At 40.5% G+C, this 21202-nt stretch overlaps 2 protein-coding genes across 2 annotated transcripts in view; one reads left to right on the forward strand and one right to left on the reverse strand.

Annotated features, from left to right (window-relative positions):
- Positions 1-6899, reverse strand: part of LOC109932026 (kinesin-like protein KIF24) — a 101672-nt gene extending 94773 nt beyond the window's left edge. Inside the window, exon 1 of the mRNA XM_048600391.1 lies at positions 6859-6899. The gene's annotated coding sequence lies outside the window, so the exon portion shown is untranslated. The remainder of the gene's footprint in view (positions 1-6858) is intronic.
- A 493-nt stretch (positions 6900-7392) lies between these two features.
- Positions 7393-11175, forward strand: nudt2 (nudix (nucleoside diphosphate linked moiety X)-type motif 2). The gene is made up of 2 exons (XM_020533458.2): positions 7393-7568; positions 10578-11175. Exons 1-2 carry the CDS (start codon positions 7439-7441, stop codon positions 10889-10891), a joined length of 444 nt encoding a protein of 147 aa, XP_020389047.1. The 5' UTR covers positions 7393-7438; the 3' UTR covers positions 10892-11175.
- The last annotated feature ends 10027 nt before the right edge of the window (positions 11176-21202 follow it).

Raw genomic sequence — 21202 nt, forward strand, 5'->3', positions numbered from 1 at the left:
CCTAAATACTGGCGTTGCATTTGCTATTTTCTAATCCATGGGGACCATTCTGGGATCTCGGGACTTCCGGAAGATCAAAACCAAAACATGGGCCATCTGGGTGGACACTTCTTTTTAAACCCTTCGCAATCAGGTCCAGGGATTTGTCATTTTCAGGCCACTTAATCTCTCCCGTAATATTTCTTCAAGTTGTTCATTCTCACTAGATCTGTTGCTACCCATTACTTCTGGATTTCTTTCTGTGCCAGTTAGCATGAGAATGCCCAGATTGCAGTCAATGGTAAAGCAACTGTATTCACCATTGACCTTGCAGAAACTGACCACAAAGAACTAGCAATCTCTGCAGCATGGATTTCACCTTTATTGATGCTTATGTGAACACTGAGCTAAGTCAAGGGGACTTGAGGTGTCTAGCAATAGTAATGCTATTAAGCAACATCAACAATCATACTGAGGCATTTGCACAGAGAGAAACGAGGAAGTAAAATGCACTTATTGTATTTTAATAATAAGTGTGATTATTATTACTAACACTTTCTATGAATTTGGGATATGATTTTAATAATCAGGGCCAATGAATATGAAAAGTTGGCAATGGCACTTCTAACATTTGCATGTTGACTTGGATATACATAATAAAAGCTAAAATACTATAAACTTAAAAACTTGGAACTTTTGTGAAAGAAAATTTTGCAATTATAAATATATAATTTTCTAGGACCAGACAGGTTCTTTATTCAATAATTATGGCATAGTATTCTTAACCATTGATAGAAACTTCTAGATTTTGATATTTGACTATGTGTGTATGGACTCCTGAGGAGTAACAAACATGAACGCACCATCGATATAACAAGGTGTAGAGCTGGATGAACACAGCAGGCCAAGCAGCATCATAGGAGCAGGAAAGCTGACGTTTCGGGCCCAGACCTTCTCGGCCCGAAACGTCAGTTTTCCTGCTCCTATGATGCTGCTTGGTCAGCTGTGTTCATCCAGCTCTACACCTTGTTATCTCAGATTCTCCAGCATCTGCAGTTACTGCTATCTATGAACACATCATCGTTACCTCTGCAAAATCCAGGCTATTGTAGAATTTTATTATCTCTCACAATTTCAAAATCTCCATTATAATTTCTCAGTCTCTGCCTCCAACTGACATTTATTTTCACTAAGTATATTAATTTTTTAGTGTCCCTTGGTAGTTTAAACAATGAAAGGATAGAATATAAGTGACCAATTACATGGTTTCCTCTGCTGAATTCTAAAATCCCCACAGCTCTCAGATATCCTCCTCTTTCTGGCAACATTATAAGCCTCTTCCTGTCAATAAAGTAATGGGAATTTCTTCAGCCAGAGAGTGGTGAACCTGTGGAATTCATTGTGACAGAAGTCTGTGGAGGCCCAAATCACTGAATTTAAGACAGAGAAAGACAGGTTCTTGATTATTGAGAAGGTAGAAGAATGGGGTTGAGAAAGTTATCAGCCACGATCTAATAGCATAGGAGACTTGATGGGCCAAATGGCCTAATTTTGGTCCTATGTCTTATGGTCGTATGGTGCTATATAAAGTCAGACTGAAGAAATATTACTGGAAAATAGGGAAATGGCTAAGGATTTGAGTGGGTATTTTGCAACAGTCTTCACTACAGAGCTTACAAATAACATCCTAGTTGGAGTAAAAATCATGAAACGGAAGGGAAAGAGCAACTCAGGAAAATCATAATCACAAGAGAAGTGGTGCTGAATAGTTGAAGATACAGACTGACAATTACCCAGGTCCTGACGGACTTTATCGTAGTGTGTTTTTTTTTAAAAAAAATGTGGCTCGTGAGATAATTGATGCATTGGTTCTAATTTTCCAAAGCTCTGATTCATGGATGATTCCAACAGATTGGAAAATAGAAAATGTAATTACTTTATTCAAAAAGAGAGACAGAAAGCAGGAAAGCAAAGGCCGGTCAGCTTTGGATAGAACACTCCAGTTGACACCAAAATAGCATTTCATACAAGTTTAACATAATCTTGGGCTTCTTGTACTTCATACCTCTATTACTATATCCAAGGATACTGTATACTTTATCAATAGTTCACAATGCTTCCCGGTTTTTTGTCATCCACAACTGGTGAAATTGTCCCATTTCCACCAATATCTATGTCATTAACAAATCACAAAGTTTAAGGGTCCAAACAGACCCATAGGGAACTCTAGTACAAATCTTATTCCAGTCCAAAAATCACCCATTAACTACTACTCTGTTTCCTGTCATTCTGACAGATTTGCATCTATGTTGCTACTGCCTATTTCCTTCCATGAGCTATAACTTTGCTCGAGACTGATGTGCAGCACTAAGTCATTAATATCATATGATTTTAATAATCAGAACCAATAAACATGAAAAGTTGGCAATGACACGACTAACATTTGCATCTTGACTTTTGCAATTCCATTAACATTACTGAGTCATTCCTCCCTCAGGTACCTACAGATACAGTGAATTGACTAACATAAAACACTAGTTTCAACACAAACTTCAGTTTAAATCCCAGAATTTTTTGATCAATTTTACTTTATTGTAACATTTATTGCCTGTGCCTAACTGCCCTTGAACTGACTCGCTTGCTCGACCATTACAGAGGGCATTTAGAAGTTGACCACATGTCACAGAGGTCTATAGCACAGATAAAGGTCCTTCAGCACATCAACTCTGCACTGGTCAAAAACCATGTCCTATGATGCTGCTTGGCCTGCTGTGTTCATCCAGCCCTGCACCTTGTTGTCTCGGATTCTCCAGCATCTGCAGTTCCTACTATCCCTATCTATTTCAAGACTATTTTCCAGCATTTAGCCCATTGCCTTGTATGCCTTGGCATCGCAGGTGCACATCTGAATACTTCTTAAATGTTAAGAAGGTTTCTGCCTCTACCACCCTTACAGGCAATAAGTTCCAGATTCCCATCACCCTCTGGGTGAATATTTTTCCTCACACTCCCTCTAAACTTCCTGCCTTACATCTATGTCCCATTGTCATTGATTCCTTCACCAAATCAAAGAGTTTCTTCTTGCCTCAACCATCTATTCCCCATAATTTGATCTATCTGAAACTCCTCTATCAACACCTCAGTCTCATCAGCTCCAAAGAAAATAACCCCAGTCTATCCCATCTCTCTTCATAACTAAAACACTCCAGCCCAGGCAACATTTTAGTAAATCTCCTCTGTATTCTCTCCAGCAGTATCACATCCATCCAATAATGTAGATTCCAGAATTGCATACAACTTTGAATACTCCAACTTTGGCTTAATCAACATTTCATACAGTTCCAGCATAACCTCCCTGCTCTTAAATGCCATGCTTCGGCTCAGAAAGGCAAGTATCAATAAGCCTTCTTCACCACCTTATCTATCTGTCCTGCTATCTTAAGGGGCTGGTGGACATGTGCATCAAGGTCCCTGTGTCTTCAGGTCTCCCCAAGGTCCTTCTGTTCATTATGTATTTTCTTACCTTGTTGGCCTGCCCAAGTGTATCACCTCACACTTATCTGGATTTAATTCCATTTGCCGGATCAGCCCATCTAAACAGGATGTCTAAATCCTCCTGTAATTTAAAGTTATCCTCCTCATTGTTTATCACTGCATCAATTTTCATATCATCCCTGAAATTACTGATTAACCCTCCTACATTAAAGCTAAATCATTTATATATAAAACAGCAAAGGCTGATCCCTGCAGGATCTTACTGGACACAGGCTTCCAGTCAAGAAACACCCTTAGACCATCAATCTCTGCTTCCTGCCACTGAGCCAATTCTGGATCCAATTTGACAACTTTCCTTGGACACAATGGGCTCTCACCTTTGCTATCAGTCTCTCCCATGTGGGACCTTATCAAAAGTTTTGCTGAAGTTCAAGTTCACTGTGTCAAATACATTGCTCTCATCTACACACCTGGTCATCTCTTTAAGAAAAGAAAACAATCAAGTTGGTCAGAGGTCCCCTTAATAAAACCACACTGACCATTATTAATTAATCCCTGTGTCTCCACTCTGTCCTTCAGAATTGCTTCCAATATTTTCCCCACCATGGAGGTTGGAATGACAGAGCTGTAGTTTCCTATTTACCTTTCCCCTACCCTCCTTGAATATCTGGCTGTCATCCAGTTCACTGACACCTCTCTTCTGGCCAGAGAGGAATTGAACATAATTGCTAGCATCAATGCTATTTCCTCCCGTGCCTCACTCAACAGCTGAATACATTTCATCCAGCCCAAGTGATTTACATACTTTTAAGCCTGTCAGGACACTCAGACCTTCCTCTTTGTCTATGCTAATTTCTTAAATTGTATCACAGCCCTTCTCCTTGATTTCTATCCCCAGGTAGTCCGGCTTAATAATGAACACAAAAACAAAAGTATTCATGTAGAACCTTACCTACACCTTCCATTTCCACTCTCAAAATTACCACTGTGGTTGTTAATGGGCCATACTCTTTCCCTAGTTATCCTTTCATCCTTAATGTACTTGGAGTCAGAGTCCTCCAGCATGGAGGCAGGCCCTTTGGCCCAAACAGGTTCATGCTGACCAAAATGTCCATATAGAGTCATAGAAAATAATTCAGGACTTTCCTTTATTTTACCTGCCATTATCCTTTCCTACCCCTTTTTTATTCTCCTAATTTCTTTTCTTAAATTTCACCTTGCACATTTATATTCCTCTGGGGCTTCTGCTGTTTTGAGCCCTGAGTACCTGCAATAAGCTTCCCTTTTTCTCTACATTCTTTCCAGGATATCCCTCGACATTCAGGGTTCACTGGATGTGTTGGCTCCACCCTCTATCTTTATTGGAGCACATTTGTCTTGTACTGTTCCTGTTTCCTTCTTGAATGTGTGTTCTTTCATTTACCTCTGGTGAAATCATATCTGATCTTATGAAAATCGGCCTTTCCCAATTTAGAGTTTTGATTTCAGGCCCGTCCTTGTCATTTTCCAGAAGGAGTTTGAAACTAACAAAGTTATGATCACTGTCTGAAAAATGCACCTGCACCTCCTCCCATACTTCACCCCTTTTGCCTGGCTTCATTACCTAAAATTACATCAAAGACCACCCTGTCTCCTGCAGAAAGGCCATGTAGGCCAGGCTAGGTAAGGACCATAGATTTTCTTCCCTAAAGAATATTATCAAATCATCTACATAGGACAGTTTAACAGAAACAGGCTATTCCACTCAACCAATCAAGTCATTGCTTGTAAGCCACTTGAATCTACTTCCATCTTCCTCATCTACGACTACAGCAACTTTATATTCCCTTCTCCCTCAAATGCTTATCTAGCTTCTTTTTAATTGCCGCTACATTATTTATTTCAAATAGCCCCCATGGCACTGAGTTCCACACTCTCACCAATATTTTGGTGAAATAAGTTTCTTCAGAATTCATTACTGGACTTTTATTTGCTATCTTGTAATGACAATGTTGCTAAGTTGGTTATAGTATTTGTGGCTTCGAAGGCAGGATGTGAGTATTTGTTTGTACAATGATAAGGGGAAAAGAGTGTGTGGTCCCTTTAAAAGATGATTTTTTTTAGGCTTTATTGTCTGCAGACAGCTGCAGATGCATACAGAGCTCTTGAAACTGAAACATTGTATCAAAAGGCTATACTGTTAGCAGGCAAAGCAGCATTTTTACCAAGACAACAGGTTTTTGAATTTAGCCAATTAATTTAAATCAGGCTTTAGATACCAAAACATAATTAAATTTAAATCTGATGGTTTTGACAACCTAGAACCAATTTTATTATAAGAAATTAATAGGTCAAAGGTATAAAAGAAAAGGGCATTTGGAAATCGGTGTGAGAGTGAACTGCCATCTGAAAAGAAACTCACTGGCTCTCACAGAAATCTCTACGCTCTCAGAATAAGCACCATCTAGATAGAAGGTACTACAGCACTCTTAGCTAATATTCCTGATACAAGAATTCGACGGAGGAACGTGTTCTTGACTGGAGAACAGCAGAGAAGGCAAAGAATATTCCAGAAGAATTAACATGACTGTAATTTCAAGAGACTAAGCTTTAATTTATTTTTGCTTATTACTTTGGCTTATATAAATGGGACTTATTGGAACAGCATACCATCAGAATTGTGTTTTATTCGGAAATAGTGGTTAAGGGAGGGGGGGATTGTTCAGTTAGTAGTTCTGCTAATTTGTTCACTGTTAGATAAATAAATTGTTACTTGTTGCTTATAAGGTAAGTATCTGGGATTTCCTTCATTTAACCACTCCTTTATAACAGATTGGGGGTAAGAAGCAGATTACACCACTTCTTGCAGTCAATAGGTGAACAGCTAGAAAAGCACAGCAGGTCAGACAGCATCAAGGGAGCAGGAAAGTCAACGTTACGGGCCGAAACTCTTCGTCACACCTGTTGACTCTAGCTTCCAGCATCAGCAGTTCTTATCGTCTCCGTACCACATTTCACACTTCCTTTAACAGATTACGAGGCGAGCTTCTCTGGGTGTTTCAGTTTTAATTACCAGAGAGGTATCGAACACCCCTCCGTAACAATAGCAACTCCTGAGGGACAAAAATCTGTTTCAACAGTAGCAAAATCTTCTACAGTTTGATTTTAAAAAACCGCTACTGGGTCACCTCTCAGGCATCTTTTCTCAAAGTAAATGAGACCTAATCTGTCCACTCTTGCGCGTACACCTACAGTTTCTGGCATCACCTTGTACGTACTCTTAATACCATCTCCATCAACGCTACCACCCCCATTATTTTTAATAACATTATTACTATTATACGACATAAATATAGACAATTGCTGATGTCGAACTTATTGCTTTTATTGGGACAATCCACTTACCAACTTTGCAGCTCCCACTCATTCTGCCGTAACAACAGCGCCGTTCGCATCCATGGCAACGCCGCCGGCAGTTTGAAAGCCGCACAGCACAGCGCGCGCTGCGGCCCCGCGCACGGCCCTGACCAATCAGTGCCCGTGGTCGGCGGCCCGGTGACCACCCAGAAACCAATCACCAACCAGCTATCTGGCTCTGACCAATAAGAACCCACGGTAGGTGGACACGGGACAAAAGATGATCATACAGCGGCTGACCAATCAGGGAGCACAGAAGCGTTGACCTATCGCAAGACCCCATCACTTTACGACCGCCCAGAAGTTGGCACCCATTCAACAAAAGACTTTTAGTAAAATCTTTTAACCGATTGTCGATTAATGAGAGAGCATCGTAAAAACGCTAGTTAGAGCGTCCATCTGCAGAGAGAACACTCAACAAAAACGCTTTTAGATGCGAATCCCCGGATTGAACGATTCCGTTTCAGCTGAATTAATTGGTGAATTGATTATATGAGACTGTCGCCGCTGATTGGTCGTCGCGGATGAGCTTCCGGTTTTTTGTTCGTGTCTCTTCCTGTTTCCGGCCATGACACTCAGGGCATGTGGACTGATTATTTTCAGGAGGTTAAACACTGGATTAGCTGCTAAACCTCAGGACATCGAGTTCCTACTTTTGCAGACTTCCTATGGACAGCATCACTGGACGCCTCCTAAAGGTGTTTCATTCGAGCAGGGAGGATGTTGTCTGTTCTGTGATGGGGTTGGGCGAGGGATGGGCTGCGTATATCACTGGTATTAGGGGTATAGGAGGCACCCATTATTTACCCGCTACTTCTGTGTAGATCTCACTGCGATTTTTGTCCTTCATGCACGATTCATCATGTAAATTTGAAAGTTGTTGTCATTGATATCTTTTCCCCACTGCTAATCGCGATGGTTAGAATCTCCAGTAGTTGTTCAAGTGTACATTATGCGAATCGCCGACTGTTCTCACGCTGAAGATAAATTAAAACATATACTTTCTACAATCAGCAATGAGTAGAGTAAAAATAATTGCTGCTGGCCAGTGTCTTGTTTTGAAAAAAAATTCTAAATCTGAGGCCTCATTCTGTGAAGAAAATTAGTGTTACAGATCTTAAAAGAAGTAAAAGCTTTTTTATAAATGTTTTATGTTGTTTCAATAATCCAGTTTAAACATCCCAGTTTTATTTTGCTTCTTGTGCAGTGATTCAAAAATGTATTTTGTTTCCAGTTTTCACAGTCTGTGGCTCAATTTGGATTCTTTTAATATGATTGAAGAGCCAACCTGCTGCTTGTCTTATTGACGAGATCAGAAATCACACAACACCAGATTATCGTCCGACAGCTTTATTTGAAAACACAAGCTTTCTGAGCATTGCCCCTTCATTGTCAGGCTATGCTTCTGAAAGCTTGTGGTTTCAAATAAACGTGGAATGCCCTGCCTGCAACAGTAGTAGACTCGCCAACTTTAAGGGCAATTAAATGGTCATTGGATAAACATATGGATGATAATGGAATAGTGTAGGTTAGATGGGCTTCAGATTGGTTTCACAGGTCGGCGCAACATTGAGGGCCGAAGGGCCTGTACTGCGCTGTAATGTTCTATGTTCTAAACCTGTTGGACTTTAATCTGGTGTAGTGTGATTTCTGACCTTGTCCACCCCAGTCCAACACTGGCACCTCCACATCATGTCTTACTGACAGATGCCACTGATATCCAGTAAAGGGTGATAGCTCAACTGAACACCCCAATAACAGGATGCCTCTGCTGACAGGCCTGCCAATGTCTGTGGTTTATGGTGAAAGCTGTTCCTTCGTTGCTGATTAGAAAATCTGGAGCATAGTCTTGGCCGCAACCATTAGTCATCCAAACTAATTCCACAATTCCTGAGTGTAAAGAGATTTTCATACACACCATCAACTTAAATGAGGGTGTATTTGATATTCATAACTCATTTAAATTTATGTATTTCTTTAATTTGTTCATGAGATCTGGGTGTCACCAACTAGGCCAACATTTATTGTTCATCTCAAGTTGTTCGGAAGACGATTGAGTCATGTCTGGGTCTGGATCTGGAGTCACATGCAGATTTCCATCCTAAAGGGATGGAACCAAATGGGTCTTTATGACAATCGGCAATAGTTACACAGCTGCCTTTGTGCTAGCTTTTTATTCCATTATTTTATTGAATTCAAATTTGTGATTTACTGGATTATTCATCTGGTGACATTCGCATTGTGCCACCACCACCTCTGAAGTCACTTACAATATGATTGAAAAGACTGCTCTAAAAATAGTCCCTGAAAAACACATGCATGCAAGATTCCAGTGTGTAATGGTAATAAATTTATTGATAAATATAATTCTCATTTTGACATGATTCAATGTCATATATTTTTAATGACTTCAAATTGATTACCGGGATGATTTCAAACTTTACAGACAAAGATATGCATTTATTTAGCACCTTTCATGACCACTCGACACCCCGAAGTGCTTTGAAGCCATGATATGTAACTTGTAAATGAAATAAACAGAGAGATTTGGAGAAACAGAAACTTGAAGATTTGAGGCAAGTGAAATTTAATGCTTAGAATGATCCTTTTTGATTAGGAAACAGGAGAAGCATTGTAAAGTAAATTTTTTTAAATGGATATGGGACCAAAGACTAGAGGCTGGATTTTAGTTTCCTTGCTGATGAGTTCAAAGGCAGAACGTGTGACAGTTTATATCTGGGGTTGGCTTGCTGCCATCTACTCATTTACCTATACCTCCGCTCCAAACTGTACTGATGGTGTGGTTGGCATTGGGCAGTTTACCTGGGCTAATCAAGACTCTCATTGGAAATTGGTTGTTATTAGGGTCTTATCCTGCTGTCACCAGGATTTAACTGGCAACTGGAGAGGACTATCCATGGGAAGTCCAGTAGGTTTCCTTCTGTGGGCTGTTGGTGTGGCAGCCCCTTCTCATTGGTTTTTGGAGTGCCTGCTAAGAGATTTACACCGCCCTGGGTTTCTTTTCCCATCCCAATTGGTACAAACCCCTGATCCGCCACCCCACTCTCCACAGTCTTCCACCAGCTTGGTACCAGATGAAATCCCCAAACTCATTCCCCAAATTCCAATATGCACACCACCACCTTTGTTCCCAAAGTTCTAGAGAGTTTCTGGTTGATAGCAATGAGACAGAAATCTCACCTTTTTTTTAATTCATTTTTCCCCCCCTCAATGGGCTCCTTCCCCTATTCACCCAACCTTTTAGCGGTGATGGTGGGGAATCTGGCACCTCGTATAATTAAGCTCCTTGGATTTGGTGACAGGTCACATTGAGGCTGTTAGGGCTAACAAGACTCTGTGCTTTCTAAGTTGTGACAGAATACAAAAGCAGGGAAGTTATGCTGACCCATTATAAAATACTGGTTAGACCCTAGTTGGAGTATTGTGCTGGGCACTGCACTTTAAGTGTGCAAGGGAGATTTATTAGAGTGTATCCTGAATATGAAACTTCAGTTACCTGGACAGATAGTGCCCAAGATAAATGTCACTCTCTAAGGTTGTGTTTTGGTACTTGCTATTAAAAGGAAACAAATCTGTCAGTCAGAGTTCTTTGTAATGGTAAACGTGTTAAAGTGAAACTTTAATAATTATGTTTGACCTAGTTGCTCACTGCCTCCTTGCTAAATGTCTAATCTTGTTTTTTTAAGGGCATGTTGATCCAGGTGAAGATGACCTTCAAACTGCACTTCGTGAAACTGAGGAAGAAGCAGGGCTTGGAAGAAAAGATTTTAATCTGCTTGATGGATACAAAAAGGAAATGATATACAAAGTGAATAATAAACCCAAAACTGTTATCTATTGGCTGGCAGAACTAAAGGACTATAATATAGAAATAAAACTCTCTAATGAGCACCAGTCATTTTGCTGGTTAAATGTGGATGAGGCCTGTGAAGTTGCTAAATATCAAGAAATGCAGGAAGCGCTGAGAGAAGCTCACCAGTTCATCTCAACAAACAAATAAGACCAGGTTCTTTGCAAATGAGCTGGATTGTTAAAATTGTTGAAGGCTTCTCCTCTACTTTGCTCGTGAAATGTCAATACTCAGTACAACTGTTCAGATGTCACCATTGGTCCTTCATGTGAGAGCCTGCACCTTAAATATTGGTAGGCAGCAAAAAGGAAGCACGTCTGGCCTTTGTTTCACACACCCTTCCAGAACCCTAGTTTGGTGATGGAAGGCAGAACTAATTTGTATTTATATACCATTCATTAAACTCAGCATGTTCTAAAGTGCTTACCAACTGATTAATTGCATTTGAAGTGTATTGAATGTTATTACATTATGAAACTTGCCATGCTGTGTTTCCTTCAGAATGATTCCATAAATGACAGTGAGCTAACTTGGATACTCAGTTCTGATTACTCTAATGGACAGTTAAATGTCGGTCTGGACAGCACAGAGTCCGACCATGCTTGTCCTTGAATCAGATTGTAGAGTTTGGCACTTCGACCTGAAATGACAGATGGAAACTCCATTTAGCATCTTTATCTGAAAGGTAGCATTTCCAACAGGACAGCATTCCCTGAATGCCACCAAAAACAGATTAAAGTCATCTTATTTCTGTTTTGAGAACCTTGCTGGTCCTCGGCAGCTAACTTTACTTAAAATAACAAAACTTCTTTGGCTGTATAGCACTTCAGGTTATTCAGAGGGCATACAATAAAAACAAACTGCTGGAAATATTCACTCAGTCTGGCAGTGTCTGTGGAGAGAAAATCATACAAACATATGATCAGGAGTAGGGCATTCAGCATTTGAGGCCATTCAATAAGATCTTGGATTGTCTGATTGTAATCTCAGATCCACATTTCTGCTGACCCTGATAAATTTTTCAACCCTTAACAAGAATCTGTCTACATCTGCCTTAAAAATTTTCAAGAACTCTGTTTCCCACCATGTTTTTCAGCAAGAGAGTACCAAGACTTGTGACTCTGAGAGACAAACATTTCACCCAATCTCTTTTAAATGGATGACCCCTAAGTTTTATTTAAACATTGATTATCTGCTCCCACCCACCTCTCCATTCTAAGTTTTCCCAAAAGCAGAAACATCCTCTCCAAATCTATCAGTACGCCTCAGGATTTAATTGTTTCAACTAAATCACCTGTTACTCCTCTAAACTCGAGCAGATACATGCCTAACCCGTCCATCCCTTCCTCATAAAACAATTCACCTGTTCCAGATATTAGTACCTCCAATGCATTTAAATCTTTAAATGGATTACTGTGCACAGTACTCCATATTTTCACTATCATTCTTTCAATATCACTGTTTTAGTTGTCAGATCTTGTGATAAATGATAACATTCAATTAGCTTTCCTAATTTGCTGTGCCTGCATTCTAACCTTTTGCAGTTCATGTATGGGGGCTCCCCAATCTCTCTGTATCGTTGAGCTATGCAATCTCTTACCATTTAGATAATATGCTTTTTTTATTCTTCCTAAAAAATTGGCAACTTCACATTTTCCACATTATATGCCATTTGCCACATCTTTGTTCACTCACAATGTAGCAGTATCTTTTTGTAATCACCTTGTGTCTTCTTTACAATTTATTTTCCTACCAATCCCTATGTCAGAATTGACAATCATACTTCTGTCCCTTCATCCAAGCCATTTTTATAAATTGTAAACAGTTAAGATCCTAGCACTGAACTCGTTGTCACGCCACTAGTTACATCTTGCCAACCCGAAAAAAGATCTATCGCGTGTACACTCTGCTTCCTTTTACCCAGCCAATTTTATATGGAAATGAATATGCTACCTTCTACACCGTGAGGTTTCATTTTCTCTGATAGTCTTTGATGTGATACCTTTATCAAGTGCCTTCTGGAAATCTAAGTGCAATACACCCAGCAGTTCCCCTTTACCCACAGCATGTGTTACCTCCTCAACAATCTCCGATAGATATGATTTCCCTTTCATAAAACTGTTGACTCTGCCTGATTGCCTTAACTTGGTCAAAGTGCTCTGTTATGATGTTTTTAATAATCGCTTCTAACATCTCCCATTTAACAGATGTTAAGCTAACTGGCCTTTGGTTTCCTACTTTCACTCTCCCTTTTTAAATATAGGAGTTACATTTTCTACCTTCCAAATCTATTGGGACCAATCAAGGGAGCTTTGGAAAGTTAGAACCAATGCATCAATTATCTCACTATCCACTCTTTTTAAAACACTGCGATAAAGTCCATCACAATCCAGGCAATTGTCAGTCCGTAGCATCAAATACTTAGCACCACTTGTTTTATGATTGTGATTTTCCTGAATTGCTCCCTCTCATTTCATGTTTTACCACTGCTTCCAGAATGTTACTTGTAAACTCTGTAGTGAAGACTTGCAAAATACCCACTCAAATTATCAACCTTATTTTCAAGTAATATTTCTTCAGTCTGACTTTCAATAGGACCATAAGATACAGAAATGGAATTAGACCATTTGGCCTATTGAGTCTGCTCCACCATTGGATCATGGCTGATATCTTTCTCAACCCCATTCTCCTACCTTCCACCCAAAACCTTTGATCCTCTTACTAATCAAGAACCCACCTATCTCTGTCTTAAATACACTCAGTGACTGGCATCTACAGCCTTCTGCAGTAATGAATTCTACAGATTCAATTCCGTCTAGCTGAAGAAATTTCTCCTCATCTCGCTTCTAAAGGGTTGCCCTTTCACTCTGAGGTCATATCCTCCTTGTCTCTCCTACTAGTGGAAACATCTCCACGTCCACTTTATCCAGGCCTCAGCATTCTGTAAACTTTAAACAGATCCTCCCCATCCTTTTAAACTCTGTCAAATACAGACCCAGAGTCTTCAACTGCTCTTCTTATGACAGGGCCTTCACACCCTGAATCATTCTTGTAAACCTCCTATACATCCCTCTAAGGCCAGAATATCCTTCCTTAGATTCAGGGCCCAGACTGCTCACCATATTCCAAATGTGGCCTAACAGTAGCCTTATACTGCCTCAGCAGTATATCCTGCTCCTGTATTCTAGCCCTCTCAAAATGAATGCTATTATTGCAATTGCCTTACTAATTGAACCTGCTTGATAACCTTAAGAGAATCTTTTGTACTGCAGATTTCCAAAGCTCTTCCCCATTTAGAAAATAGTCTATGCCTCTATTTTCCCACCGAAGCATTTGACTTCACACTTTCCCACATTATATTCCATTTGCCACTTCTTTACAAACTCTCCTATCCCATCCAAATCTTACTGCCTGTTTTTATATTTCTGGCTAGCCTTCTCTTGTACTCTAATTTGTTCTCTCAATTTTTTTGGTCATCTTTATTTTTATATTCTGAATAATCTTCTGACCTGCCACCTATCTTTGTACAACTATATGCTTCTTCTTTAAAGTTTTTACAATCTTGAACATTTCTAGTAAATTGCAGGTGTGGGTTTGTCCTTTGGAATTTTTCTAATTTCTGGATTGTATCTATTCTGGACATTCTGAAATATCCCCTTAAATATCTTCCACTGCATCTCTGTTGACTGATCCTTTAACCTCATTTGCCAAGTTGCTTTAGTCAGCTTGCTTTCATGTCCTCATAATTGCTGTTATTTAAATTTTAAAATATGGTCTTGGACCTGTTCCTCTCTCCCACAAATTGAACATAAAATTTAATCATATTATGATCTCTGCCACCTCGGGGTGTCTTCATTTTGAGACAAGGTTCAGGACCCAGAAGGGTTGCAGGCCTGAAACATTGGGCCAAATTTTGCTAATTAGTGGCAGGTCCCACCACCAGGCTCAAAAGCAGGACATATTGTCAGTATAGGCCACTTCACAGGACCTTGCCAGACAAATCCTTCAGGACAGTGTCCTGTCCCTATGAGTTACAAGGTGACTCTCCTAAGTTGAGTGAATATATTTTAAGGAGAGATGGCACCAGACAGCCAAATTTCATGATATGCCTGGCCATAAAGGAGGGAACCCACCCCTCAACTCTGGAAGACTCCCAACGCAGTGACAGGCCCTTTGTGTAAGGCAATCCTCCTAGTCCCTTCTATCTTCCAGCCTATTGCCAATGGATTGGGAAATCCTGTCCATTAACTGTATGTTTTTGCTGAAAGATGCTGCAGTTGTGCTGAGTATTTCCAGCATTTTCTGTTTCTATTTGCAGAGATGCTATTGTGTGCACTTGGGACTATTTGGACATGTAGTGAGTTAAACAAAAATATTATTGTTATAAGTTTGAAAATATATTTCATCTCATTGAGTTGTAAAGAAGAAATGGTGTCACTGTTTTCTTTGACTTATTTATCTCCGCATTATTTTTATTTTTATTATATCCGAATTATATGTCCGGGATGGCAATGCCTAGGACATTGTTTATAAGGTATGATTTCGTGAGCACGACTATGACAGGCTGTTGCATAATTAGTGTTTGAGACAGCTCTTCCAATCTTGGGACTAGCCCTCAGTGTTAGTAAGGAGGACTTGACAGGGCTGCTTTGGCATTATTGTATCCAGTGCCTAGGTTGATGCCAGTTGGACAGTTTAGTTTTATTTATTTTTTGAGACTTTGTAGCAATTGATACAACTGGCTTGCTAGGCCATTTCAGGGGGTAGTTGAGAGTCAACCGCAATGCTGTGACTCTGGACTCGTGAGAATGGCAGATTTCATTCCCTGAAGGACATTAGTGAACTAGGTGGGTTTGTCCAACAATGGACAGTGGTGTTAATTCCAGATATTTATTAAATTCAATTTCCACTGTGACGAGATTTGAACCCAGGTCCCCAGAAGGTTACCTACATTTCTGGGTTAATAGCCTAGCAATATACGACAGCAACAGCCTCCCCTATTTATGTCCAGTTTTTTAACTGAAGGTTAGAGAGTTTTTAATTAACCTAAATACATTCATATGCAAAGATTTAAAGGTATACAGTCCATGTCCAAATGCAGCAAGGCATGGACAAAGTCCAGGTTTGAGCTGTTACAACACAAAGAAAGACAGCCAAATCAAATCAGCCTCCCCATTCTTGTATTCACAACAGAATAAAATTTGAACATTCAATAAGGCTCAAAATTGCCTCACAGCTTCCTAACCATACTTTTTGAATAACTAATACCAGATGCCAAATTTATAGTTTAAATAAAAGAATTAACAATTTATTAATAATACAATGACTTTAGCAAAGCAAAGTTAAACAACAATGTAATCTAGTTCAGAGATAGCAAGAGCTGCAAATGCTGGAGTCAGAGATAACACAGTGTGGAGCTGGAGGAACACAGCAGGCCAGGCAGCATCAGAGAAGCAGAAATCTGAAGAAGGGTCCCGACCCGAAACGTCAACTTTCCTGCTCCTCTGATGCTGCCTGGCCTGCTGTGTTCCTCCATCTCCACACAGTAATCTAATAATGTCTGTGATCTAAATCCAATCTTCTTTGATTCTAGCTCCCCATTCACACATAGAAACAATTAAGAGATAAATTTTAAAGAAGTAAGAGAGATGTAAATGGCCAATTCACTTAGGTAGTTTCAATTTGATCACAGGCACATGGGATTGTAACTTGCTTTATTTCTGAAGACACCAGTTGATGCGAATAGCTTCCAATAAGCTCTGAGGAATATTCATTTAATTCTTATAATTGAGATTCTATTCTTCAAAATTTCAGTAAGTTGATAATGGGAGGATAAATAGAGAGCAATAAGATCTCCTTCCTGTAGCTTTGGTAGCCATATAATCCTTCTGACAAAAAAGACACAGTTCAAACCCAATTCAAACTTTGGTTTCTCTTTCTGATTTTTTTCATAGTCTCCTTATTAGACTGGTTGACTTGAGTCTTCCCGGGAGGCACTAATTAATGTCCAAACATCGACTGTCTGTTTGAGCATACAGGGGGTCCAGATTTACGAATGTGAACACGTGTACTTATGGACACAATCCCATACAGGGGTTTAATTTTAAAGACTTGACATACAAACATTTCCTGTACTTACGAACAGCTGCTTTACAATGTCCTGCATTGTGTCTGACTTGTGTACAATTCGAGAATGGAACCTATTCTGTGGTCAAACAACCACAGGCTTAAAATTGGACATTCTAAATGGACCTGCAGCAGAGACATCAGTCCTGACAGAAAATTGACCAAATTAAATTTGACAGCAGCCAGTAGCTATCTGCTACAGAGAATGGTGGAAATCAAGATCAATGTGGCTGCAAAGGTTCAAGGGGAACCAGCTACCAACAGCCCGAGGGTTGTGTATTGGAGATGTGTTGATCAGACATTCTGGTATCTTGACTGCCTGAAAATGGCAACAGTAAAGAGTGTTGGTGTGACTCCATTGGATGGTTTGAACCCAGCTCATATCCCCACTGGCTAAAGGCTACAGAACATTCTGGAAGTTTAGGGGTGAGGGCTGATAAGAATACATACCTGGCCACTCTATCAGTGAAGACTCAGTGAAAACTCAGCAAAGATTCGCAGAAAAGATTCACAACAAGAATCATGGTAGAAGACTGTGCAGGAACCCAGGAGAACATCAACCTTGACCTGCAAGACCCACCTTTATGGAAGAGAGCCAACCCTACATTGGAGAGGAAGATTTCAACCAACTGGCTCAAACACTGGATCATTCTGGGTAATATCTTTTCTCCAAGGGATAGAGCCAGATAGCAAGTAAATATCGTGGGAATTTGGGACATGCTCACGTAGTGTTTTAATAAGGAATTTTTGTTAATAAAATCAAGTTCAACTGGAAACTGACAAGAGCACTTCGGTAAAATGTTTTTAATACACAAACTCATCAAAGTGCCCAAAGCATAGACAACAGTTTGTAACCCAGGGACTAGCTGTAATGCCTGTCCAGAGTCAAAGCTGTTTTGGAGCTCTTTGAACAAGAATTACCTGCAATTAATTTCCAGGCCTGGCCTTATAAACAAATATCAGTTTTCTTTTGTTGTCTTTGTTTTAAACAAAAGCTGCTGCTCACATCTCAAAGGTCACTTTCCCAGCTCACAGTTGATAGCTCCAAACCAAAAATGATAACAAATAAAATAATGGTCTCAATAGTGCTGAAAAATGGCAAATAACATCTATGCCGCACAAATTGCCAGGCAATGACTATCTCTAGAAAGAGAGAATCGAACCATTGTCCCACATCATATTACCATCATTGAATAAGGTGGCATGGTAGCGCAGTGGTTAGCACTGCTGCCTCATGGCACTAGGGACCTGGTTGTGATTCCATCCTCAGGTGACTGTCTGTGTGAAGTTTGCACGATCTCGCTGTCGCTGCATGGGTTTCCTCTGGCTGCTCTGGTTTCCTCCCACAGTCCAAAGATGTGCAGGTTAGGTGGATTAACCATGTTAAATTGCCCTGTACTGTCCAGGGACATGCAGGCTAGGTGGTTTATTCATGGTAAATGCGAGGTTACGGGGATAGGGTAGTGCTGGGGGTGTGAGTTTGGGTGGGGTACTCTTCAGTGACCTCTTTCTGCACTGCAGGGATTCTGTTGATTCCATGATCTTCCACTATCAACATGACCAGAAACTGAACTGGAATGACCATATAAATACTGTAGCTAGAACAGCAGTTAAGAGGTTAGGAATTATGTAAGAAATACTCACTCTTTGACTCCCCAAAGCCTGTCCAGCATTTACAAGGCACAAGTCAGTAGTGTGATGGAATACTTCCTGCATGCCAGACTATTGCATTTCCAACAACACACAAGAAGCTTGTCGCTATCCAGGACAAAGCAACCCACCTGATTGGCACTGCATCCACAAAAATCAACTCACTCTACCACCAATATATCTACAAGCACTGCTGCCTCACAGCGCTAAGGACTCGGGTTCAATTCCAGCCTTGGTGACTGTCCCCTCCCTTGTCCGCCTTCCGCAGGGACCATTCCCTCCGGGACACCCTGGTCCACACTTCCTTCGCCCCCAACACCTCCCCACAGCCCTATGGCACCTTCCCCTGTAACCTGCCCATTTACCTCCTCCCTCCTCAGTATCCAAGGGCCCAAACATACCTTTCAGGTGAAGCAACACTTCACCTGCACTTCCAAGAATCTAGTCTACTGCATTCGCTGCTCACAATGTGGTTTCCTCTACATTGGGGAAACGACTTGTAGACTTGGCAACCGCTTCACAGTTCTGCTCGCAAAAAAGACCCTGAACTACCTGTTGCCTGCCACTTTAGTGCACCACCCTGCTCCCTGGCCAACATCTCTCAGGCTTGCTGCAGTGTTCTAGCGAAGCCCAATGCAAGCAGGAGGAACAACACCTCATTTTCCGCTTGGGGAGCCTACAGCCCTCTAGACTCAATATTGAGTTCAATAATTTTAGGGCATAAACTCTCCCATGTCCCAGCCCCCTACCCCACACACCAGGCCTTGTTACCACATAGCCTGCCATTACACACCCCCTGTTGTTAGTCACTAACAGTCCCCATTAACAACTATTCACCCTCCCAGCCTGATCGTTAGCAACTCCTTTGTCTGTCCAACTGTCTTTCTCGCTCTTTGGGCTCTATCCTATCATTTACTCCCTACTCCACCCACCTCCCTATTTTCTGCATATAAACTGACGTTTTCCCAGCCACTATCAGTTCTGAGGAAGGGTCACCGGACCCGAAACATTAACTCTGTGTTTTCCTTCACAGATGCTGCCAGACCTGCTGAGCTTTTCCACCAACTTTATTTTTGCTCCTGATTTACAACATCTGCAGTTCTTTCGGGGTTTTATTTTCAGTGAATCTTGCACCTTGTTGTTGAGTTCCAAAGGTTTAAACTTGATATAAAAATCTGCAAACTTGGAGATCTCCTGGATCTGAGTGATTAGGTGTGGCATACAAATATCATTGTCTTACTTGCACCTTCAGCCTTTTTGTTCCATGCCCAACAATGCATAAAGCAACCCAATTGGGTCTAGGCCTGAAACGTCAGCCTCTCTGCTCCTATGATGCTGCTTGGCCTGCTGTGTTCATCCAGCCCTGCACCTTGTTGTCTCCAATTCTTCCACTGCTTTATCTCCAGCAAATCATGTTCTTGATTGTTACAGAGATAGTAGGAACTGCCGATGCTGGAGAATCTGTGGTAACAAGGTGTAGAGCCGGATGAACACAGCAGGCCAAGCAGCATCAAAGGAAGAAGGGTCTAGACCCGAAACGTCAGCTTTCCTGCTCCTCTGATGCTGCTTGGCCTGCTGTGTTCATCCAGCTCTACACCTTGTTATCTCATGTTCTTTATTGTATCCAGGGACATTGTATCCCAGTTGATTTGGAGAGGGTATAAACTTAATTGGAGAGATGTAATAAAGTCACCACTTCAATGCTGGCACGTACCTCATTGCATGTCAACCCAGCTTTCAGAAGCTTGAGCTCTGGTGGGAAGAGTTGGAGTCATATTAGATGAAATATACTTTGCTGTTTGTCAACCAGTTCTCAGAAGTTAGATCTCTGGCCTCTGGCTTCCTAGGGTTTGGATGGTACAGAAGGCACTCTACTTCCATCACATGTGAATATCGTGCTGAATATTAACCTATTCATACAGCCGGTCTCTCTTTGTCAGGTCTGTTTGTCCAGGGCTCAAACTGATAACTTTTTGCCACACATGCCCATAAGTCAGAAGTACTATAAGTCTGCAATTAGTAATTGAAACTAAATGAAAGAAGATTACAAAATACTGCAGCATTTAAATTCAATTTTATTATTTGCTTTTACAGGAACTATGATTATTAAATATTAATGAACTGATAAGAAATGACCAGATTTCTGAAATGTGAAACATTTTCATCTCAGTAATGTTTTAAAGAAAATAATTTTGAATTATTATTGGCATACAGCATTTCTTATAACACGTTCATGTGTGGCACCTAAAATGAAGCAACAATACCTCATGGTTCAGCAGGAGGGCCCTTCCATTTGTTCACAAGTCAACCTAGTTCTATTTCTAGGAAATGCTACAAATGCTTGCTATTTTAAAAAAAATGACTTGATGGGCATGGGACCGAGATATTAAAGAAGGAAACTTTATTAATATATACTATTTCAGGTAAAACATAATATTTGTTCATTTAGCAAAGTCTGTCGGTCAGATTTTATTTCAAAATAACATTGAAAATTCAATTTTTGCATCAAAGGGAAAGGGAAACAGCAAGAGTAACAGTTAACGTTTCAAATTTGATATGTCACATGTCTTCATTAATAAGCTTTATAATCAACCATTTCAGAAATAAATAGTGGTGGTAGCACCATGGGCAGCACATTTACTCAGAATCAAAGGGGTCAGTATATTGAACATTGCAGGCTCTCTA

The sequence above is a fragment of the Rhincodon typus genome, chromosome 1 (assembly GCF_021869965.1).
Source record: "Rhincodon typus isolate 14 chromosome 1, sRhiTyp1.1, whole genome shotgun sequence".
NCBI lineage: Eukaryota > Metazoa > Chordata > Chondrichthyes > Orectolobiformes > Rhincodontidae > Rhincodon > Rhincodon typus.